This window comes from Sceloporus undulatus, chromosome 4 (genome assembly GCF_019175285.1).
Source record: "Sceloporus undulatus isolate JIND9_A2432 ecotype Alabama chromosome 4, SceUnd_v1.1, whole genome shotgun sequence".
In the NCBI taxonomy this organism is placed as follows: Eukaryota; Metazoa; Chordata; class Lepidosauria; order Squamata; family Phrynosomatidae; genus Sceloporus; species Sceloporus undulatus.
In genome coordinates, this window is record NC_056525.1 from 245,841,475 (window position 1) to 245,867,023 (window position 25,549).

Genomic DNA, 25,549 nt, shown 5'->3' on the forward strand with positions numbered 1-25,549 from the left:
CATAATGAAACTATTCTAAATAAGCTGAGACTGGTCAAGTCACACTTTCTTGGGCATGGATCTTCTTTCATACTTTGGGATTCCTGAGTGAACCTGAAAAGACTTAGGCTGCTTGCATACTGCAGAAACAAAACAATTGGACACCACTTTAAATTCCATGGCTCAGTGCTAAGGAATTCCATTATAGGCACTATGGAATTCTGGTATATGAGCAAATAAAATGTCCCCCTCCCCTTTCCATTCAGAGGGTGTCAGGATAACCCAGGGCTCAATCCCCAGTTCTGGTGTGAACTACAGTATCTGGATGATGTCTGGCTAGTTTAGCACCAAATCCACCATATACCCCCTTAACTGTTTGTTTGTTTGTTTGTTTGTATTTTAGAAGTTATCTTTTGCTCCAGTTCTTCTGGAGTCCTCCACTGCAATGCCACACAGATGTTTACAAAGTGTCCTGCTGTGCCACCATTGGTGCAAGTTGCTTGTTCTGAGATCAGGTGCTCTGTCATCTGACCAATGCTGGATGGCTCATTCTGACCTCAGAATAAGCAACTTACTGTAACACAGTGGAGAGCGCAGTGGGACACACATGTGAACAGCCATCCAGCATCACAATGGAGTTCCCAAGGTAACTTGGATGCTGGGGCAGTTTTGAAGTCAGAATACTCCAGGCTACACTCAGAGTACGCTGGCCTGTGCAGACCCAGTCTAGGAATAAGCTGTCTCTTGCAAACATATTTCCATAGACACCACACACTTTGCAGCATTGGAGATAAACTCCCCCATATAATTCCCATCAATTGAATGGAAGCTGGTGCTCCTGTTAAATTAGGCCTAGATCTTCTCTCTGCTTTCACTCTGTGCCTCTTCCCTGCTGAAAAATCTAGCCAGCATTATACAGTTCTGTAATGTTTATGCTCTTCTCATAGTGTTGATAGCACCACATTTCTTGCTGAGCTAATAATATTCCCATATCCGCCCCCAAACAATTAGCTTAATCCAATTAGAGAGACCCAAGACTATATTTCTTAATCCAATCTTGTGCTTTAGTCTGCAGTCCTACACAAGAGTTCATTCTTAGTTTAAAGTCTTTATGAAAAGGAAGATCTACAAGCATTATTATTTTCCTGTGGTTTCTCTGGCTGCGGAAACACTGGCGCAGGAGAAAGAAGGAAGACATAGCTATTAGGGATGGAAAGCAGATTGGGAAATTTACAAGAAATTGAACAACAACAACAACAACAACAACAAAAAGTACATGTCAAGAAAACCTGCTGAGATAAATCCTAGACTGAAAAAGGTCTTTATAGTTTGTGACTTATTCTGTGCAAAATTCACACGACTCTTTTGTGGAGAAAACAACATTTTCTGTGGAAAATAAAAACAATATTTCTATACATAAATGTTAATTATTTAGCAGAAAAGACCATTTTTTTTCCACCTTGTAAAGCTATTTCCCCAAAATGATAAAAAAACAACTAAAATTTACTATTACACTTTCAAAAAGGAGAGTGAGACTGAAACTGAAATTATCTTACTATGTTAGAATGTAATGTAGTTAGTTCATGAAGGAAAGGAACTAATTACAAGTTCTTTGAACCTAAATGATAACTCAAATTGTAGCATTAAACTGCAAGAAGATTGACATTATCATTAATTGAGCTGTACTCAGAATACCATAATTACTGGAAAAAACAAAGTGAAAGCTAAGTGCACACAACTAGGTTTGTTAACTAATATTTGTAAAGAGTCATGTCTAACCTCAGAGTAAATTGCTTATAGGGAGAAATTACTCACAAAAAATCACAGAAAGTAACTCTGGGCTACTATAATGTACAGTAATGCACATTAATTATATTCATTAATGGTATCATTGACAGACATCAGTGTGGGCATACCCATATCCAGAACACAGTCCAGAAACAATACAGTTTGGGAGAGATAAATGGGATACAATAACAGTCTTTTCTTTAGAGAATGGAGTGATGTGAAAATTTAAATGACTGAGAATATCTGAGCCAATTTGATAAATGAATAATTGAATAATAAGATTATTTAAAAGACGTAGAGAACTAAATATAAGTTATTGATGAAATGAAAGAAACTTTACAATGTTAATATCAACCAGCAGGAGAGGAAGTCATTCTTTGTTTGTGTTTTGTATATATGTTCTATAAGTTATATTGTTTTTGATGTACATGTCATTTGTGTTAATATAGTTTATGTGTTAACAAATGATTTAATAAAAAGAATAAGGGGGAAATGATGTGAATCCACCTTTTATTACCAGTCCCCCATCATCATCTCAAAGTAATTATTGCTTAGGGTCTTTGAACTACAGGTGGCCTGGTGTCCATATTCATGCCCCCCAGGGCTCCCTAGCTCCCAAATTGTTTTTAGTGATTATTATTTTTTGCAGATGACCCCTTTTACACCTGTTTCAGTCTGCCTGAGGCACAGGCGAGGGCTTTTCTTCAAGACTCTCCTTGTTACAATAATATCTTCCCTCTTGGGCTTAACATAGTTTGAGTGTGTCATGTCCCATAACCGTTATGGCCCATGCCATGGAGCAGAGTTAGAGAACTCTGGAAATATAATTGGGAGTGCACAGATTGTAAACAGTGACACAGGGTTGTAGTTGAGACAGGAGGGTTATATTATTGGATGATGTTCACATGTTAACAGCCGTCATACCTGTTATGTCTTACCTGTTACCATTATATCTATCTGTTAGGATGCCCAGTGTCCAACCCAGTTGTTATATACAGGTGGCTCTCCATATCCATGGATTTTTTATCCACAGATTCAAGCATCCACAGCTTGAAAATATTCAAAAAACATATAAATTCCACAAAGCAAACCTTGATTTTGCCATGTTATATTCGGGATACTATTTTACTATCCATTATATTTAGTGGGATTTGAGCACCACAGATTTTGCTATCCACAGAGGGCCCTGGAACCAAACCCCAGTGGATACCAAAGGCCCACTATAGTATGCTTGGGAACTAACTGTCATAAGAATATTATATGCTATACCCAACGGTGAATTGATGTTAAAGTGGACTGGTGGGTTAAATGGATTTCAAATGCTAGATGAAATGGATGCCTGATTATGTAAAGAGTAGTTGATTGTATATATGGAAAAGAGTCAACCCTATACTGTATTATGAAGGGGGATGAGGATATATAAAAGTGATATATGTTATGATAAAGTTCATTAGAGATCAATATTGGATTATGTTATACAGTTTGCTAAAAGTATTACTGTGAATGCTATGCCATTTTAATAATCAACCCAGGGCAGGTTAACACCCTAGGAAAGGGGGATTATTTGTGAGACAGCCAGGTGGGATGCTATCGCTGTGACAAGAGAGACATGTTTATAGTTCTGGCCATCTGGATGCTATCCTGTCTCGGAGGGATGGGAAAAGGGAAAACGGTCTGTGTGAAAGAATGTGATGTCTTGGAATTATAGTACAAACAACATGGTGATGGGAATGTGGTGGAAAAGTTGTTTGAGCAGGAACCTCTAAATTAAAATGACCAATGATAGCTGTTGCTTGACTTCGGCAGTGGGATCGCCAAAAGAACTGTATAAAAGTGTGTGTTACCAAATGTGCTTCAGAGCTGACAATATTCCAAAGTCATTTCTGCCTGTTATTCTATGTTTTCTGTTCTTCAATAAATCTGTTCTAAGCAATACTCCAGAGCCTGGTTATTGGTGAGAGGAGAGCTTGTTTAGCAGAGACGTGGCAGAGAGGAGTTGAGGAGTTAAGTCCCTTGATTAGTCCCTTGGGTACCATGTAGCCACCTTACCTCTGAGAGAGGAGCAGAGCTTTTTTGCAATAGTGGCTACTGACCTCAATCTGTTGGATGGCTTCTTCTCTCTCTCGGATAGCCTCCAGATCCTCCTCTGTGATTTCAGAGAGCAGGGCATGTTCTTGGTTCTGCTCAGGCCACATGCTATCTCCTCCATTGAAGATCTTCTCATCATCAGCCAAGTCAGAGAATGGGGTCTTAGGACTTTGCTGAAAGAGAGGAATGAAGCAGAAGTAAAGAGTCACAAGCCTGAACACTAGAGAGGTAAAGAACATTTATAGATGCTTCTCATTCTTGATGAAAATGGGATCTCTCCACACACTGAGACAACCCATCTAGAAAATGGTCCACCTCCACAATTAGTTTTTCTCATTTGGGGATTTATTTATTTTTTTAAAAAAGAAACATGTACAAAAAAATCTTGGTTTTTGCAAAAGAGATGTGTATTTAGTCTAACAAGCATTGATTCTATTTTGAAAAAAAAAACTGTAAACACTTGTGCCAGACACCAATAGCCTGCAAAGCACTGAGCTGGATTGGGAAGACATAGGGTGCATCTGCACTGTAGAAATAACGTAGCTTGACACCACTTTAATTGCCACAGCTCTATCCTACAGAATCCAAGAATTTGTAGTTTTGTGAGGCATGAGCATTCTTTGGCAGAGAAGGCTATAGACCTTGTAAATCTACAAATATCAAGGTTCCATAGAGCTGCAGCACTTAAAGTGGTGCCAAACTGCACTATTTCCACAGTGCAGATGCAGCCTATAAGCAAACCCATATGAGGGTATGAGAAGGATTTTGTCAGAGGTGGCACCTTCAGCTAGAGTAGCCCCATTAAATCAATGGATATTTGTTATGTCAATAGTTATGTAATTTCCATTGATTTAGCAGGTCTCCTCTAGTAGGGAGTAACAATTGGGTTTGAGCCTCACTCATGGTTAGGGTAGCACAACTGAAGCAAATGACATAGTCCAGAGTAAATAGTTGAGAAATGTATGTGTGTGGTTCCATATGAGAATTCTGCTTTGCTGATCATATAAACAGTGAAGATGTATGCTATTTTTATGCATATTTAAATACTGGCAATTTTCCCTTGTTTTCATGTCCTCTAGATGCCAGCATCCATGAGAGAATGAATTATCTATATGAATGTAGTACATTAATACCCGAAATTGATTACTATTACATTAACAAGTTATTGAAAGTGTATACAATATAAAATTTAATTAAAAAACACCTACCTACAAATTTAATTCAATTATTATTATTATTTTAAAAAGACAGGTAACAAGAGGAGAACAACAGCTTCAAAGTTGGTGTTTTCGGAAACAGTACTTGGCTACTATGTTCAGGATTTTTTAAAAAAAATTGGCTAGAATTCCCAATCATAGTTAAATATGTGCAATCCAGGCTGTGTCTGCACTATGGATATGACACAGTTTGACTTCACTTTAACTGTCATGGCTTAATGCTACAGAATTCTGGGATGTGTAGTTGTGTGAGATATGTAGTCTTCTGTTGCCATAACAAACTAAACTAAATCCTAGAATCCCATAGCATTGAGCCATTGCAGCTAAAGAGGGTCAAATTGCATTATTTCTGTGGTGCAGATGCATTACTGACTGATTTATACTCATGATACTTAATGCATCCAATAGTGTAGCAACTCTTGGGATCATAAACATTCCCCAACCCTCACTTAACAGGCAGCAGCCACTACAAGCAACAGAGATCTGTTCTCCTATCAACTAGGAAGAGTAGACTGATGTCTTATAGGCTTACAGTTGTAAACCACTTAGACACTGCTTAGGTGGTATGAAGCGGTATATAAATGAAGCTTGTTTGTTTTGTTTTGTTTTTTCCACCTCCTTCTCATAATCAATCTCTAGTGGGAGGAGGAATTGCAACAGGAATCCTTTTTCTGTCTGTTGCAAATGGAGGTTGCTGGAGCAAGGGAGGTCAAAATGTCTATCTCTTGGCCCAGATTGACAGGAAAAGAGACCCCTGTTGCTTGAAGTGGCTGCTACTCAGTAAAGAAATATCAGGATTGTCAGGTAGAACCCAAAGATGCTAGTTAGTTACGTACAGTGGTATCCACTGGGTATTCTTGCTACCCACTGGGGTTTGGTTCCAGGCCCTCCCATGTATACTCAAATCCATGGATGATCAAGTCCATTATAGTAAAATGGTGTCCCTTATATAAAATAGCAAAAACATGGTTTGCTCTTCCTGAATTTATATACTTTTTTGGAATTTTTTCAAAATGTGGATAGTTGACTCTGTGGAAGAAGAATCCATGGATATGGAGGGCCAATTACATGATCTAGAACCCTGATGATGGCATTTTACTGTAGTCTCCTATTCCAGAACAGAAAATGGGAGTGGGGGACTCTTACAGTTATTCAGGACTTTCCAAACTATTTGGATTAGTTTATGTCCATAGCATGAAAGGGCAAGCTTTACCAAATCATGGTGGGATAAAGAATTCATGTACGCTCTCATTGGTAATATTGCCAGAGCCCCTTTCTTTTGTTTTGCTTCCTCACATTCCCCCATCCAAAGAAAGCAAAGCCCATTAACACTATCTATGAAACTTTTCAACACCTAGGGAAAAGCACAGAGCACAAAAGCAAGGGATTATTTGTATCTTCTGTCAGCAATACACGCCCAGCTATCTCACACAATACTAGCTGTCTTCTCGCAATATTTTCTTCACAGCTTTGCATATCACCTCTCCTCCCAGATCACCCTCCCAATCCTTTGCAGAAATTCTGGGGGTCTTAAAAAGCAATATTGAAAAGGGGGAGGCAGGAGAAAGAGAGAGAGAGAGAAAAGGTAGAACAACCTAAGCCAGCTAGCATTTGTCAAACTGACCCATAAAAAGATCATTCCATAAAGTGGATCTGGTAAACAAAATGCAGCCGCCACCACATTTTTAATTTAGGATGAAGGCAACCTGAAAAACCGCTAAGCTTCACCTCTGAGCAATGCTACAATGTAGAGATCAGCTTGGTTTCATTAGCTTGGAGAATCCTGGCTCCAATCAGCCTTCCTGAAAACAACGAACCTTGCAGTCACCAGGAGATTTGAAGCTACAAACCAGTGAACAGAAGCCCAAAGCAATTATGGGTAGAGAGGGCCCAAGGCAACAGAGGAACATGTGACCTGGGACTCTGAAGGCTTTTTGAGATGCGACAGGCAGTGTGATTACTGGTTTGCATTATCTTTCATCCAGAAGAGAGAACTGCGGGATAGGAACCTGACTTTTTGACAGACAATTGTGGTATAGCAGCCATTCCTCCTGCTTGAGATTTCCCATTTAGTGTGGCTCATTTTGGGAGATTCAGAGAGAGGAGGATGACAACCACAACTTTCATAGGGGAGGTTGACTAAAACACGTGTTTTCACTTGTATAATTTGGGGGGGGGGCAGATGGGTCAGAAGGGGCAACTTCAAACCACTCTTTTCAAAGATGGATTGGGGCTGTGGCAAACACACATCATGGCCCAAACCCACCTTGAAGCCAGCAGAAAGAGGAATGGCAAAAATCCGCTCCTTTTCCGGCTGGGGAAAAGGCGGCTTTTCCCACCCAGCTGTAGCTCCATGCAGCTTTAAGCTCCAGAGTGCCTTGAAGCTGCCCAAGTCTGGGCAGCCACCCAACTTTTGGGAGGCTTCAGGGAGGCTTCCGGCCCTGCAGCGTATTTATTCATGGGAAAGTCCTGTGAACAAAAAGCAGCGCTATAATGCTTCTTTATTCACAGGATAATTGTGCGATAATCACAACATTGTGTGATATATATTATTGTGCGATATTGACAGGAGCCATACCGCTATGCTCCCATCTTTTTTGCCAGTCTGGTAAAGTCCAATGCTCTGGACTGTTGACCCTGGGATAAACTGGGTAGAATTCATTTTAGGGGTGCAATACTACCACATGCTATAGGGCCAGAGGCCCATTTCCCCACACATTGTCTGCATGCACCCCGTAGCAAGGCCACAAGCTGCATTTTCCTCTGTAGTTCCTCTCAAAAGAGTGTTGTGTAACTTCCTGTCACCATTTTGAGAGGGACTACAGAGGAAAATGAAGGATTTGGAAGCAATACTGAGTTTTGGGGTGCTTTTGAGAGTGATGTGGGGTATTTTTACATGTTTTCATGTGTTTGGGCAGGCTTTCTGCAGTGTTTGGAGGTGAACATTTCCTTAAAAATTATATACTGTACTTTTTCTTCTTTGGAGGGCTTTGGGGGACCTGTGGGAGACTTCAAGCCCAACCATTGTATGCATGGCTCATGGGCTGCACAAGCTCACCCCTGCTGGAGCTCCTTAACTAAAGATTTCTGTCTGCTCTAGACTACCTTGTTGCATCATCAACCATCCAGCAAGCTTTTCTTATAGGAGTAATGTGTGGCGGTTTTCACTACCAAAATCTTAGGGAGACCCGGGCTGCAACCCATTTTCTGTTCAGAACACCCATTCCTCCTATAAGCCTCTAAACACAGAATGGGAAACTGGTTGAACCCATTTACTGCTTCCTCCTCTGTCTTCTGTTCTCAACATTTTTATTACTTGTCCAAGCTGCCTTTCACCTCAGCTTGTTAATTTCACAGCTGAGATCCTGACCTCCTCATTTCTTTCTGTTTTCCCCCCCTCCGTCTCCAATTTTGCAGGCTGGCTCCAGTCCCTAGTGTTGGCCACTGTGCTCGAAGGTGTGACAAATTCATTAAGTACCCAACACAAGATGAATGGCAAGGGAAGGAGCAGATGGGAGGGTGAGGGGACTCTCCAGATCAGAAGGGTATTTCATAGCTGCCATTCTCTTTTATAACAAAGTTGGGTCACAGCTCCAGGTCAGCAGAAAGCTAGTAGGAAATGTTCAAGTCTGCTTTCCACTATGCAACTCAAGCCGTAATTGGTCCTAGTTGAGTTCAACTTGTCTGCCATGAGTTCTGAACACAAAATGAAATAAAATGAAAAATGGTTGCGGAGGAATGATGGATGCCATTATACATGGTGGTATCAGAGTAAGAAGCTCCTCTACAGCAGCTTTCTCCAACTCAGGGACTTCAAAATGACTATAGGTGCAATACTTTGCAACTACAGGACACGCTGACTAGGGATGATGGGGATAGTAGTCCAAACCAGAGGGAGAGAGACAAATAGACTCTCTACAGCAACCCACTACTTTAGACTGAAATATGCAATTAGCATCCTATGTCTTGTTTGTAACTGTAGTTCCCAGGAGAACCTAAGTGAAGAAAACTTTTTTTTAAATTAAACTTTTATAGTTATTAAAAGCAACATGTAACCACAAATAAATAAGTGAAGAAAACTTAAAAGGATCCAAACCCCTCTACTCTCTTGCTGTTGCTTTCAGGGGAAGCATCAAAGAGCAATCATCAGTTTTCCTCCCAGGCATTGAAAAGTTCCTAAGTGGCACCATGGCAGAGAAAGTAGAGGGGTCAGTCCTTCTTTTAGGTCCTCCTGGGATGGACTAAGCTCTTGCCTTTTGCCTCTCTACTCAGAAAAGAGAATATAATATATATATAAGGGTTCAGGTAAATCCCTTACATTGGTCCATGGATAAGTCAACCCAGGTTTTCTGGATGTCTTTTTGAGTAACATTTCTAGACTTATGCATTTGTACATATGGTTTGCCCTATGGTGTGTGAGAAAGAGAGAGACAGCGGAAATACAAACAAAGTGATCAAATGTCATAACCCCAAAGGAGGACAAAGGACCTCAAAATTTAGGGCATTCAAGAAAAAATGTAGGACATTACAAAACAAAAGCTCGAAACACTCATATAAATATAAATGCATGCTCCTTGGTCATGCTCAAAATGGAGAGAATTTTGGAATTCTTCCCGGACAGAAGGTTGAAATGTAGAACATGTTCTGGAAAGGAGGACATCCAGTCACCCTGTGAATGAAGGGAGCTAGGGACTCTAAAAACAGCTCCATCCCCAACACTAGTGTAACTGACAGCAGTGTAACAATCAGGATTCCACTTTTACTTTTAACTGCAACTTCCACAATCGGGCATCTATCTCTATTCAGACTGGTCCTAAATTGGCAAAATCTGTTCCTTTAATCTGGCTTTAGGCAGAATTTAACAGTAGGTTTCTCAGTGCTGGTTAAGATTCCCCTTGCCTTCCTCTCTTGCAAGGCACAATAGTGAGACACACGTTTACAAGAAAAAAGCCCCAGGCTGTCTTTCAAAAGGTAACTCTGTGGGGTGGGAAAGAACTGACACTCTCTGTAGCTGTCTTCTGCATGCTCTTTCTGCTGCTAAAAAATTTCTGATCCAATATTAAACAGAGGAAAACCGTCTCTATCTAACATTCCATAGTCTTGATGCTTTAAAACTATGCATTGATGTATATTTTATAGAACCAATTTTAAGAAAACATATTTCTTGGATAGTGTTGTTGTTGTGTGCCTTCAAGTGTTTTCCAACCTATGGCAACCCTAAGGTGAACATATCATGGGGGGCTTCTTGGCAAGATTTCTTCAGAGGGGGTTCTCCATGGCCTTCCTCTGGGGCTGGAAGAGTGTGACTTGTCCAAAGCCATCCAATAGGCTTGTATGGCTGAGTGAAGAGTCAAAGAGAAGAGAAAGTTAAGGGATGACATGATTGTGGTTCTTATTGTTAACTGCTGTCGAGTTGTCCCCAACTAATGCTGACCCTAAGGGTGAGACATCTCCAAGATCCACTGTCCTGCACTGTTCTGCTTAGGTCCCAGAAATTCAGGCCCAGGACTTCCTTGATTGAGTCAATCCATCTGGTGTGCAGTCTTCCTCTCTTTCTACTACTTTCTATCTTTCCTAGCATTATTGTCTTTTCCAATGATTCATGCCTTCTCATGATGTAAGCTAGATGAAAGAGTTGGAAGAAAGCCCAGGGACCATCCATCCAACTCCCATAATCAAACCACTCCCAACAGATGGCCATCCAGCCTCTGTGTAAAAACCTCCAAAAGAAGGAGACTCCACCACACCCCCAGGCACAGCATCTTCTACATTCAAACAGTTCTTACTATTAGGAAGGTTTTCCTAATGTTTAGGTGGAATCTCTTTTCTTGTCATTTGCATCCATTGCTCCATGTCCTATTCTCTGGAGCAGCAGAAAACAAACTTGTTTCACTCTCAGTATGACATCTCTTCAAATATTTAAACATGCCTATCTTGCTACTCCTTAACCTTCTCCAGGCTAAAGATGCCCAGCTCCCTGAATCCGTCACTCCTGATAGGGCTTGGTGGTTTCCAGACCTTTCACCATTTGGGCCACTGGACACATTCTAGCTTGTCCACAGGGATGTAGCCAGGATTTCAGGAAGGGGGGGGGGTGCAGACTAAGTGCCACCATTATATTGGGGCTTGGGTGCAGCGGCGCAGCAGCACACATCATTCATTTTTCTAACGGAAGGGGGGTACAGACCCCAACAACCCCCCCCCCCTTGGCTATGTCCCTGTTGTCCACATCCCTCCTGAATTGTGGTGACCAGAATTGGAAGTGCTATAGAGGAATTATTCTACAGGGGAAAACAACAAAACAACAAAGCAACAACAACCTTCTCTCAGGACAGAAAATGGGTTTTCTGCATAGAAAACACTGCTTCATGTGCAGGAAAGTTGCAACTCCATCCCTTCAAAAAACTAATGTTTTTTTTTCTGCTGAACAGCTCCTCCTAAATGCTTCAGGATGTTCAAATACAGAGGGAGAAAGGTTGCTTTTTGCTTTAACAAGGAGAAAACTACCATTATTATTTATCCACCCAAGCAACGAAGAAATAAATGGTTGATCTCTCTCCCTCTCTCCCACTCTCTCTTCACCTTTCTCCGTGCAATGGAACTAAGGTGGCTCAGGTGCAATTTAAAACAATAGTGCAGCTAGATAGACAGAGAGAGAGAGAGAGAGAGAGAGAGAGAGAGAGAGACAGATCATTTAAAAAAATGTACAAGCAATTCTATTTTTTTTTTAAAAAAGTTAAAATATTTGAAAGGACATTTAAAGCAGAATAGAAAAATTAAAAGCACAGACCCACTAAAAGTCCCTTTTGCCACATGAATGATGAGACACAGGCCTACCTAAATAAAAAGGTCTTAACATGCTGGTGGAAAGAGGATAGAGAAGGCCAGCCAATCTCCTGTAAAATGGAATTTTACAACTTGGGAACATCCGCCAGGAAGGCTTTGTTCTGTGTCCCCATCCAGAACACTTGGAACCAAAAGACAGCCTTCCCAAAAGATCTTAAAACTCAGGCAACCTGATACAGGGAGCTATAATCCACAAAATCCACAGTCCACAAAACTATACATTTTGTATGCATCCAGTTGCACATGTGCTGTCTTCATTCAGTTGCACAACACTGGCATTTAGTACAAAGAATTGTGTAGCACAATTAACGCGTATCTCTGCCTGTTGAGATTTAGGTTGCTTCTGCACTGCAGAATTAATGCAGTCTTACACCACTGTAAGTGTCATGGCTGAATTCTGTGAGATAATGAGCCTTTTCTGTCAGAGACCTCTGGTATGACAACAAACTATAAATCTCAGAATCCCATAGCATTGAGCCATGGCAGGTAAAGCAGAGACAAATTATTTAATTCTGCAGTGTAAATGAAGCTGTACTCTCCGTAAACTCAATGCAGGCTTCAGCCAATGTGTTTCTTTCATTCCTCCACCACTTTTTTTCTCAGGTTACCAAATGTATAGGCTGATATAATTATTCACAAATTGATTTAATTGGTTGTCAGCCTTGAGCATTGGAGAGGTTGTATATCCATTTTAAAATAAGCAAATGGCTCCAGGCTTTCTCGTTCTCTCCTGGTCTTCAGTCAAATTCTATTACGCATACCTTCCTGCTGTTATCTCTACCTCTCCTCTTGCCATCACAGCATCTCCCTGCCCAAAATAATCTGCTTTCTAAAAGAAAACAAAATCATCAAATATGGTTCACGTTAAAGCATGGAAATTCAGAAAATGCATGCTTCAAAAAGCATGGCTGAACACATTCCTTGAAGTGTGTCCTTCATTTTGGATGTAAATCAGCTTTTCTTTGTGCATAATTTGCAAGGATTTCCCCCCCTGGTTTTCTTTTGTGAGATTAGATACATAGCAAGTGTGAGTTTGGAGGTATATTTGAGAAAAATCATAAACCAACATTTATGTTACCGTTGAGCAAGATGAAGGAAAACTGTGGGGGAGTGTGTGACAGTTGTCATGCCTTGAGTATGGGCTTTCAGAAAAATAAGGCAATTGTTTGGGGAAACAGAAAGCTTCTTGACACTAAATCAGGGGAGAGGGAATTTCAGACTCTCAAATTATTTGGATTACAACTCCTATAATTCCACCACTGGCTGTGAATTCTAGGACTTGAAGTCCACATTGGTGATGAAGGAGTTCTTCACCTCTGATCCTTTCCAGACCTAGGGAAAAAGTTTGGCTACAACTTCCAAAATTCTGTTGTCCCAAAAGGATCTTTCCCAAATTTTTATCCAATCCATCTGAGTTCTTCTGCAGGCGCAAATCCATCCTGTTAGGAGCTGAACTACTTAATTTGGAGCATCACAGGCCGAGTCTTCATGGACCAGAACACTCCAGGAGCAGCCCAGAGTATTCTGGACCCGGAGCTGCCCCAAAGTCCCTCCATTACCTGGGATCCTTTGTTTAAATGCTGCTGTGGTGAGTTGCTTGCTCTAAGTTCAGAAAAAGGTGTACAGCATTGATCATATGGATGATCTTCTAATTCTGCCCTCAGAGCGTGCAACATGTGGCAGTGGCAGCAGCAGCAGTGCTGGGTGGCACAGGGGGAATGCATTGTAAACAGCAACCCGCTGTCACAAGGGAGGGCTGCAGATAGTCTGGGAAGATCTGGAGAAAAAGTGAAAATACCACCTGTCTGCTCCAGAATCACATATTACCATCTAATACCTCCATTTTTTTCTGCAGTCCATCTCAAAAGAGCAACAAGAGGTAATGCAACGTAGAGGAAGAATCAGCCTATGGCGACTGGGGGAAATTGGTCACTGGTCCTCTCCACCGTTGCCTACAGCTGTCCCAAACAGCAAAACCAAACCAAACCAAAAATGGGTGAAAGCCCAAACAAAGGGTGGTCCAGGGAAACTAGAGGGGTTAAAGACCACAAAAAACAGTCTTGGAGGATGCATTTGGCTTAGGACATCACTTGGTCCATCGCTATTTTGAAGGAATACAGGAATGGAACTTTTGTCTACCAAGTTTGTTCTGGCACATGTCAACATATGTTTGCATGGAAATGGAATGCTTTCAAGGTTTTAACTCCATCACTTGCATTATGAAGTGTGACAGTCCATTGACAGACACATAACATGGGAGTACTGGTTGCCTTTTGGACTCTCCCTATATAATGGTTGAAATGTCATTTCCTGATGTCATTTCAGGAAGGAACTGCAGAAGAGAAAAGGAAGATTTTAAGTTTGCTGGGGTGGGAGGTACAGCCTCTAGGGAGTCTAGGGTAGAAATTGGTTCCTGCTCCCCATGCAGTTGCCCACATCTGGATGAATGTCTGGTCTGCTCAGGGCTGTCCTTGCATGTCTATGGTCACACTCACACTGCTGTTGTGCCTCCAGCATTTTTTCCTCAAAAGAGATACTTGTATGCTTCTATTTTGAGTCCTCCCCGCTCCCGCCCACTCGTATTTATTTGATGGCTTTATCTACAATGCCAACAGATGGTCCTGCGGCAACATGAGTGAAGTGGAATAATAATAAAGTGAAGCAGAAGCATAAACATGCTCACTTCCTCCACTCTCTCCTCCTTGCAGACATCTTTGTATTTTTTAATTTTTTTAAGAGCCCATTTCATTTAACAAGCCCAAATTTTGATCACAAAAGGAACATGCATCAGGATGATGAGAAAGTGGGTGACTTAAGGATATCTTTGCAAACAGACAGGCAGAATGACCCTAGATGGATCTTTGGCAAATGTAAGCATTGGATGCAAATTTCCTTTTCACTAGTATTATTATTATTATTATTATTATTATTATTATTATTATTATTATTGCATTGCATCCCATTTTTAAATGCAGTTCCTGTCCTTTCCCAGCTGCCTGAATTATACCCACATAATTCTAAATGCTCCCCCATGTTTCACCCGCCAGCAAACTGTTCTGGCTGTCATGGCTGCAACTAAAAATTATACACTGCATTCCGCCTTTACCTGCAACGTGGCACAAAGTGAAGCTTTATGGCTCCTTTTCTGAAAGCCAACACACCAATCACCATTTCATAGACCTGCAGTTTCAATATCCCCTTGAAGCAAAGCATTTTAAAACTACCTGTGGTGTGTCCAAATGGACATCCAATGCTTGATAATGGACACTCAGTGGTAACAAATGTACACTACAGTCTAATCAATGAACCAAGAACATTGATTCAGATTCAAAGACATTGCTGTGTTAGTGTGGAAAATCAGTAAACCAAGGGATCTTGCAGCACCTTTGAGACAGATGTTTATCACACTATGCTCTTAAAGAGGTACTATTCCAGTGTGACTCCTCTAGCAGCCTCCTGTTGCATGCTGGGATTGGCAGTTTTAAGGAGCTGAACTTCTCTGCCTGAGAATTCTAAATACCCCTCCTTAAAACTGCCAATCCCAGCATGCAACAGGAGGCAGCTAGAGGAGTCACACTGGAATAGTACCTCTTTAAGAGCTCATCTGATAAACACCTAAGTGTGTGAAAGAATTTGATAGCCTGAGCTGTCATAGACTTGAGCCTACTTTCTTGGATGCATTGATTCTGAATAGAAGCTATACTGACGGTTCTCAACCTGTGGGTTGCAACCCCTTTGGGGTTGAAATACCCTTTCACAGGGGTCGCCTAAGACCGTTGGAAAACACATATTTCCAATGGTCTTAGGAACTAAGACACCATAATTTTATGGTTGGGGGTCACCACAACATGGGGAACTGTATTAAAGGGTTGCAGCATTAGGAAGGTTGAGAACCACTGATCTACACTGTAGAAATAATGCACTTTGACATGATTTTAAGTGTTTTAGCTCCATCCTATGGAATCCGTGGATTTGTAGTTTTAGAAGGCCTATACTATAGCCTTCTCTCCCAAAAAGTGCTGGTGACTCACAGAACTCTAATTCCTGTAATTCTTTGGGATGGAGCCATGGCATTTAAAGTGGTATCAAACTGCAGTATTTCTACAGATGCATCCCAAGGCCATAAGGACTTCATCCAAACCTGAACTTTTAACATGGTTCTAGATTGTTGTTGTTGTTTTTACTTTTTAACTTTTACTTTACTTTTTAAAACTTATACAATTGCTTAAGACATTTTTAGAATATTTAAAGTACTTTTATTACCTTTACGTTGCTATTTTTAATTTTATATTGTTTAAACTGATTTTATTGTGAGCCACTCAGAAATAGAGGACAGGGTAGAAGTATTTGGGGGGGAAATAAATTGTGTAAATTTTTAATATGATTTCAGTTGTTGTTGGGTTTTTTCCTGAAGAGGTTTTTGAAGTAAAAGTGTCAAGCTAAATCTTCATTTTCTAGTACCATCAAAATCTTTATTTTATTTTAGCCAATCTAATATTATAAGCGAACAATCAGAACAGGTGATTAAATCATGTTCTACTGTATTTATGCTGGCAGCTGTACTATGGGAAACAAATAAATGATCTATACATGAATAAATCTTATACTGTCCCAAGTAACATGCATAATCCCATTTATTTGGTTCGATGTGTTTCCATGAGCTTACAAAACCAATGTTATACATTAATTTCCCTAATGCAGAAAACTGATTTTATGACTTGTTTCCCCAAGAGGTACTGTATGTTTTTCATCTGATATCACATTTGTATCTCCTCAAATAATAATAATAAAAAGTCTTCTGCAAACGGCTTTTAACTTAGTGCATTAAATTCTTCATAAATTCTGTTTAAATCACTTTCCCCTGACTTTCCCTTCAGTCCAAACGCCAGGACTGTGCTGTTCGTAACAGTGACCCTTCCACTCACAAAACATTTTTAATGAAAAAATGGACACCCAGTAACAATTTAGCTTAAAAATGCCTTTCCTTAAAGATTACCAAATGCCTCAGAAATGCACACAAACACCACAACAGTTTCACTATGGAACACAACTCCACTCAGACTCTGTATTTTTGATGGCCGAGAGGCTGAGCCTGTGAAGACTTATTCTTCAGTTGGTTGAAAGTATGCCTGTTGTAAAATGTGAGTTGGTTTTAGGAAAAGGAAAGGGGGAAAGATGTTTCCACTAATTTGTAGGCTCTTGGGGTCTGGGCCTTGGCTAGTTTGTTTGGTCTTTGGTGTCACAGTCTGGATGGAGTCAATACCTGTCATGCAAGCTGAGCAAACTCCTTTCTACCCCTATCTCTCAAATTTCAATTTGCTTCTACAATATGCAGGTACATCAGTTTGATATCATTGTAACATTTACAGTTCCATTCTATGCATCCCCAGAATTGTAGTTTTGTTAGGCAATTAGAATTCACTGCTAGAGAAGATAGGGGTAGTCTAATGGACTGGATTGGACCATTCTTTCCATGTGTGCCTTCAAGTTGTTTCCATCTTATGCCAATTGAAAGGCAAGACTATCATTGGGGATTCTTGGCAAGATTTATTCAGAGGGAGTTTGCCATTGCCTTCCTCTGCATCTGAGACTGTGCGACTTGTCCAAGGTCACCCAGTGAGTTTCCATGGCTGTGAGGATTTAAAATCTGGTATCACATCCTTGCTTGTGGAAGTATCCTAGGATAAAGATGGGGAAGAGGAGTGTCATGATGATGATGATGCCCAGTGTGAACTGGGAGGAGATGGAAGCACATACCCTGGCAAGTGGTGTAAACTGAAGTGGTAGAAGCAAAGATTCAGGGAATGGTTTTTTGTGGGTTTTTCAGGCTATGTGGCCATGTTCTAGAAGAGTTTATTCCTGACGTTTCACTAGCATCTGTGGCTGGCATCTTCAAAGGATACATTCTCCAAAGATGCCAGCCACACATGCAAGCAGAACGTCAGGAATAAACTCTTCTAGAACATGGCCACATAGCCTGAAAAACCCACAAAAAACTATGGATGCCAGCCATGAAAGCCTTCGACTTCACAGTCAGGGATTGTCTTTCTCCACTTTCAATACAAAATGCTGAGCTAATGAAGCCAGCTGAACTGATTTACTGGCTATAAATTAGCTCAGCCTGGATCATTTCAATGATGCAGACAACAGCTCCAAACCTTCTGTACAGCCCTGTCTGACATCTCTGACATTATGGGTCACAGACTTGGCATGCACACTGGCAAGCACTTTTGGATTAAATGTTACAACAACTTCCCTGGCTTTAGAGATTGCTCAACACTGCTTTTTTCTCTTTCAACTCTGGACTGTTTGGACTACAGTTTTGCATAAACCCCATGACAGGCCTTTCCCCTGCCAGTTCCTGTTGACTGATATGGTGTGGGGTGTAGTTATTTGGTGTGAGGTGTTCTCACTTGGGCACTTGCCAGTCTTAAACAGGATACCTGGTATGCCAAAGTCCTAGTCCAACACTCAAACCATTACACCACATTGGTTCTCTACTAGCAGAAAAAACTCTCTAAACTACCAATCCCAGATTTCTGTAGAATGGAGACCCAACCCAGTTTAAAAAGTGCTATAACTGCAGCACAGATACCCTCTAAGATTTGGTTCCACAGTTAGTTACCATATCAGTGTGTAATGTACTTCCTCTGAGCAACTGGGCCAATCCAACAGCAAAAATCAACTCCATCATCATCATTTGTACCTTTCCAGCCAAATTCATTAAGTCTGGCAGTAGCTATGGAGCAGCACTGAGAATCACTTTCTGACTTTGAAAAATGTCTCCAGCATTTAATCCATATTGATTATTCTGCATGGAAGTTGTACTGCAGTATAGTTGCCTGTAATCTACATGCTCTCCTGGGAAACACTGAAATAAGGGTTTATTTGTTGGCATTAGAGGCTCTAAAGATAATTTGAAATCACAATTGGCTTATATTTCATAGACCCAGCATTATTAAACTGACCTTATTCCTGCCCATGGATTTGGCCACAGAGCTTCTGTAGAGATTGTGTTCCTTGATCATTCCCCAAGGGAGATTTGTTTTTGCTATCCAGTGTTCCCTAAAGCTAAGAGTTGGCTTACTATCAACTCTTAAACGTTTCTATCCTCCACTTTCAGCCATATTGACTGATATCATGTCACCCGGCACTGTAAATAAATTACCCATTCTTCATGTCTATTGTCACCTTGAAGGTATTTATAGAGTACCATCATTTTTTTTCTGCCGAACACTCCTTCCAGGGCTACGTAAATTTAGCTTCTGCTTCTTATGTCTCCCAGACCTGGCTTCTTTGTTATTTTTGCTTCCTCCTTTTGTGCCATTAATCTCTTTGTATGCTTTCCAGAGATACACAGAACAACAATGATCCAAATTCCTCCAACAGATCATGGGGGCAGCTGAAGGTATGAGAAAGGGAATCTCTTCTTCCCATTTGAACCCCACATGATGACTGGCACTTACAAAAAATAAATGTATTTTATTTCCATATCCAGAGGTGATAAATACAATAGCAAGTACATTTCTATATAATTTTTCCTCTAGTCACCACATTTCTAGCATTGCAGAGAGTGTGATGTTGAAAATAGTTCACCATATAAAACTCCTTTATTAACTGCAGTGACATTCCCTTGGTCACTTTGCCTGCCCTTTTACTTTGGATGTCTAAAATATCCTTCTCATTGCATAGCTGAAATTTTAAGTAACTGCAATGCTAGCCATCTGGGAATTAAAATAAAATTTCATTGCGGTTGCACATTTCTTATTTGGGAATCTATGCCCTTATTTTGCTTCCCCGTACCCCTGAAAGGTGGTGGATATATTAAGTTGGGTTGGAGGAATCTTGATTCATTGGAACAGGTAGCAATACTGGGCAAGTTGAAGGTAGTAAAAGACCACATTACATACAGAGGGATAGAGTCAGGAAAGAAATCCATGGCCCTGAGTTTGTAAGATTTGCACAAGGTAGTTAATAACAAGACCTTTCGGAGGTCTCAGATACATAGACTCACCCTATGAAAAAGCTAAAAAGCACATCAACAGTAAATACAGTACCAATATGTCCCTTATTAGTTAAGGTTTTCTAACCTGGGCAAAATGTTTCTAATCTAAAATCAAAGTCAACTTCATAGGAAATCTAATCAAAGCCAACTTGAAAGAACATAGCAAGAAGAACATGAATAAGCAGCTAACAGGCCACTGTGGAGGACCAGTTGGTGCCTGGAGTAGCCTTTGGTCTGATCCTGCTACAAGGTTCATCTTCTTTTTTCATACAGCAGAGATAGGCAACTGTGGGGCTATGGGGGATGTTATCAGCCTAGGAACCCTTGGAGGTAACAACCCCCACCATCTGCCCAACCTTGGAAAAATAGTTTGCTCATATTGTTCAAATCCTTTTTCTTTTTTAAAAAATGGACTCTCCTTGGTCTAAAGTGGCCCAGGAGGCTGGAGAAGGTGGCAAAATGTTCACAGTCATTAGAAGTTATTTGGAGGCATTAGGAGGAAAAAAAATATTGACCCTCTAGGGTAAAGGCCACAAAATGGCCCTGGGGACTCCATTTTGCTCACCCCTGTTATAGGAAAAGCATCTGCACTCTGAATTATACCCAGAACTATCATGGAAGGCATCAAAGGAGTCATTTGTTGTGCAAAGTGGACAGCAGAGACCTCACAGACTGCAGCATTTTGTACCATCTGGTATTTCCAGGTGTTCTCCAATAGATATATAGTTACAAGTACGACCGGCTAAATGCCACCAAATGGTAAGGAAATATATTGAAGCACAGCCATAGGATAAGTTACAGAGTTGTGTAGGCAGGCAAATCACACACTGGGTCTTCCTTCCTGGATCCCAGATGACTTCTTTGCATTCAGTCCCTGTTTCTTGTATTGTTGTCGCTAGTGCATCACTTGCCCCTTTGCCCTCTAACCCTGACATCTTTCCCTCAGCCTTTTCTTCATATAGGGAACATAATCTTCACGTTCTTTCAGTTTTCACACATAAGAGCAAAGAGATTCAAAAGGTTTGTTGCTGCTCTGTGAGTATATGAAACATATTTTGTTCATTATGTATTTTTTAAAAAAAAAAATAGATAAAATACATTGCAGGATCTTTCTTTTAAAAAAATGCAGAAAATGTTCTTCCTTCCTTCCACACAGAAAACAGCCACACAAAAGCCAATAGTTGGCATTCTGCTCAGGAATTACAAGATTGTAAGCCTCATTTACTTACACCACAACTAGAATTCAGAAACACAGCCATGTTAATCTGGAGCATCAGCATAAAAAAGGATTTTGTAGCACCCCTGAGCCTAATTGAGAGAAAGAAGTTGTAGCATAAGCTTTTGTAGATGTGGTCTATATCTGTCTACATGGGGCAAATTCAATAACCTCTCCCTGTTCCCTTGGCCAATGCATAGCCCAAAGCCCAGTTCTGGTGAAAGCAAACCAAAAAACTAGTGGCTTATTCAGTGCCAGAAGCAGGTTTTATTCCTCTCACCCTGGATTTTAAAAGCTCCCCAGTTGCTCCAGATCTTCCGGGAAGCTCTGAAGCCCTCTGTTATGATGTCAGTGGGCTGTTTGAAACTTGTCCTGCTGAAGCACCTGGTGCATGCTGCAAGTCATGCACTCTGAGGTCACAACAGGGCACTCAGCCATATGATCCTCACTGTGATCATAATCCTGACCTCAGAGCAAGGTGATCTACAATGGGGTGTGTTCAGGCAATAGCCTGCCATCAGAATGAAGGGCTTTGTAATGGGAGAGGGTCAGGGCAGCATCAGAGATGGGGTACTCCAGGCTTCCTTGTGCCAGTGCAAACATGGTCCCCGTCTGCATCTGAGAAAGCAGACTGAGACTGCAGTGACACTGCATAACTGATGCAGTTTGACACCACTTTAACTGCCATGGTTCAATGCTATGGAATCCTAGGATTTGCAGTTTTGTTATGTATTTAGCCTTCTGTGTCAGAGGTCTGGTGTCACAAGAAACTACAAATCCTAGGATGGAGCCATGACAGTTAAAGTGGAGTCAAATTGCATCCATTCTGCAGTGTAGCATCAGCCTCAGCCCACAAAAGTATGCAAAGGGATCTTGTACCACCTTCTTTCTCTCAGTTAATCTTAAAGGTGCTAAAAGATCCTTTGCCATACCGACATCATATTTATTCCAATTCACATTCACAGGCATTGCATTATCACAATGGTGAAAACTACTTCCCCAAATCATACTTTTGAAACTTCACAGTTCCCCTTCCTCAACAGAGGCACTGGAGTGCAGGAGAGAGACTAAAGACCCTCTCCTGGTCCCAGGGTATGCAGTGAGAGACAACTGCAACAGGATCCCAACAGATCCACACGACTAGAGAGGCCTGGATACTTGATTTCTCACCACCAACCTCTCCAGCATCCCAGAAATGACTTTGAGGCTTTAAAGGTGGGATTTGGGGAAGGTAGTATCCCGAGATGTTGTCACTTACACCTGCATCCACACTGCAGAATTAATGCAGTTTGACATTGCTTTAACTGCCATGGCTCAATGCTCTGGAATTCTGGGTTCTGTAGTTTTGTGAGATATTTAGCCTTCTCTGTCTGAGAGCCCTGGTGCCACAACAAACTACAAATCCTAGATGGAGCCATGGCAGTTAAAGCAGTGTCAAATTGCATCAATTCTGCAGTCTGGCAACAGTCGCCATTTGCATAGGTACATCTGCCAATGCAATATCTCAGCCATTGTTTTCTGCAAAACAGTTTTTTTTTAACAGATGTTCTAAAATATAAGTGGAGGGCATCAACCTAGTGTGGGTCAACCATGTTTTGATAGAGTGCCTAGATGTGCTCAGACGTTATTTCTTATCAACAGTGCAAAATATCTTTGCTTTAAACAATACACCCCATTTCTAATCCGTATTTTATACAAAATATTATTCACATTTATTGCAGCAGGAATCCCATCATGATCAACCGGGCTTCCTAGAAAGCATATTTTCAATTACAACCTTAAGCCCTGTGGAGAAATTGCATACAGGTGTCATTAAAAGGGAACGTGCCAGTGTGTTTTGTTTTAAAAATGCAATTTGCAGGTGTGATATAACTGTATCTTCTCCTCTGAATTTAGAACAGAGGAGGTTGCCCTGTTGAAAGGTCAGTCTGACAAGCTGACAAACAGCTTTTAAACTGCCACTTTTATAGTAATGCTAATTATACCACTGGGCTCTCAGCCTTACTTACTGTACTGTGTAAAAAGGTTTCTAAATTGGTGAAGTTAAGGTGAATGTTGCATGGCTATCTCTTGATCTTTGATTGAGAAAACAGTGATTGGAATGCTGAATAATATGGATCCAACTGGCTGGCCAGTTCTGGATGGAGAGTTTGGAGTTCCTTTTTGCCAACAAGGCAACTTTGACTTTTGGTTAGCGTCCCCCAAGAACCCTGGTCATCAACAGCCCTGCTCCATTCTTGCAAATTTAGGGCTGCATCTTCCTTGTTTGACTTAATCCACCCATAGTCTTCATATCATCTTCCTCTACTGCTTTTCACTTTGCTGGTCATTAGGCACAGAACAACAACCATGATATCTCATGATACCTCCAAGTAAAATGATAGCTTCCATTTAGTGTCCATCTTGCCACTACCTTTTCTATGCTGGTGGGACTGCATGCTCCAGTGAGGTAGAAGATTACACTGATGGTAGTATTGTTATTGATACAATCTCCCAAATCAGACAGGCTTCTTCTCAAAAGACCAAGTACTGTAAGTATGTTAAACAGCTATTGGGCAGCAGTATTACTGGGGAGGGGACACTGGTGGAGGATTTCTCATAGACATTAAAGGAGCACTTTAGCTAATTCTTAGTACTAAACGGAAGTGGCAATGGTAAACCACTCCTGAAAAACATAAAACATATCCAGCTTCCTCATAAGGCATGATTTTGAGAACCTTCACCATTTGCTGGCCCTCCTTTGGACACGCTCCAGCTTCTCAAGATCATTTTTGAATTGTGGTGCCCAGAAATGGACGCAGTATTATTCCAGGTGAGGCCTGACTAAAGCAGAATAGAGTGGCACTATTTCTTCCCTTGATCTAGACACTTTACTTCTAGTGATGCAGGCTAGGATTGCTTTGGCTTTTTTAGCTTAAAAAAGATCCCAGTAAGCTACCCATCTGAGAGTGTGGTTATACCACTTAAAATGTAGATTTGTGCAGGAAGCACCAGAAGCTGGAGCTATGGAGATGTAGCTGCATGCCATGTATGTTGCCAAATGCAAGATTTCAGTTAATTTTTTTTTTAAATGGGGGAGTCAAATTTAGGATCTGCTCAGTTATGATGGAAAAAGATTCCTAAGGTTGCAGAATTCTGCACATGGCTGAATTAGTGCAGCTGACCATCACTTTAACTGTTGTGGCTTCATCCTATGGATTTGTGGGATTTGTAGTCTGTTGTGGCACCTGAGCTCCCTGCCTGAGAAGGCTCAATAACTCACAAAGCGACATATCCCAGAATTTGATAGCACTGAGCCATGGAAGTCAAAGCAGCGTCAAACTGAATTAATTCTGCAGTGTAGATGCAGCCTAAGATGTCTTCATCTCACAGGCTTTAGAAATAGCCATAAGAGATGAAAAGAGGAAATTGGCAATGCTTGCTTGCAGACTTTAAAATCACAGGGCATCAAAACTTTGATAGATTCCTCCTGTCTCTGCTCATCCTGAGGGGTGAGGACCTGGACATCAGACTGCCTGGTAAATTGTTCTAATGTGTGGTTAAAGGGTACTAATGGACATAGTAATTGATTATTTGATGGATGGTCCAGAGCTTCCTCTACATCTGAAAGGAGGACTCTCTCATTCTCCAGTTAACCTGGGGCTGATTGCTTGTGTGAATTATCTCTGACCCTGAATGGAGTGATCATCCTTCTAATAAACATTTCCTCTGAAACAGAGGAGGATAGAAGAAGATGCTGCATCTTTCAAAGAGAGTAGGGGTGGAAAGAATATTAATTGTGATTCATTTCCCAGCCAAGAAAAGGAATTTTCAGACGTTTGAAAAACTCCACCGGGAAGAGGGGAAATACACAATGGTGAGAATTTTATGCAATTTTCTTCTTGAATCCACACATCTCCAGGTGGTTTAAGAAATTATTCAGCAAAGACAGACATGCTTTTTTCCTACACAAAAGGCACATTTTTGCAAAGAAAATACATTTCTGCAAAGAGGATAGTGTGCCCAATAAGACTGTGATCCTACATTGCTCAGTATAGTTTACTGAGACACTGGACCGGGCCATAGTGCTACATGCTTTAATTATACCCCATTCAGACTACTGTACCATGGGCCTGCCTGTGAATCATAGAGTCATAGAGTTGGAAGAGAACACAACAGCCATACAGCCCAACACCTTGACATGCAGGAACTCACAATCAAAGCACCCCCAACAGATGGTCACCTAGGCTCTGTTTAAATACCTCCAAAGAAGGAGATTCCACTGCACTCCATGGTAGAATATTCCACTGTTGAACATATCTTACTGTCATGAAGTTCCTCCTAATGTTGAGGTGGAATCTCTTTTCCTCTAGTTTGCAACCATTGCTCTATGTCCTCTGGAATTGCAGTAAGCAAACTTACTCCATCTTC

The 25,549-nt window shown here is 41.0% G+C and overlaps 1 protein-coding gene across 10 annotated transcripts in view; it reads right to left on the reverse strand.

Moving 5' to 3' along the window:
- TSNARE1 (t-SNARE domain containing 1) overlaps positions 1–25,549 on the reverse strand; it is a 485,050-nt gene that overhangs the window by 227,903 nt on the left and 231,598 nt on the right. For all 10 annotated transcript variants that reach the window (XM_042464556.1, XM_042464559.1, XM_042464550.1 and 7 more), the window contains one exon: positions 3,861–4,028. In XM_042464556.1, the coding sequence (XP_042320490.1) occupies positions 3,861–4,028 (168 nt within the window). The remainder of the gene's footprint in view (positions 1–3,860; positions 4,029–25,549) is intronic.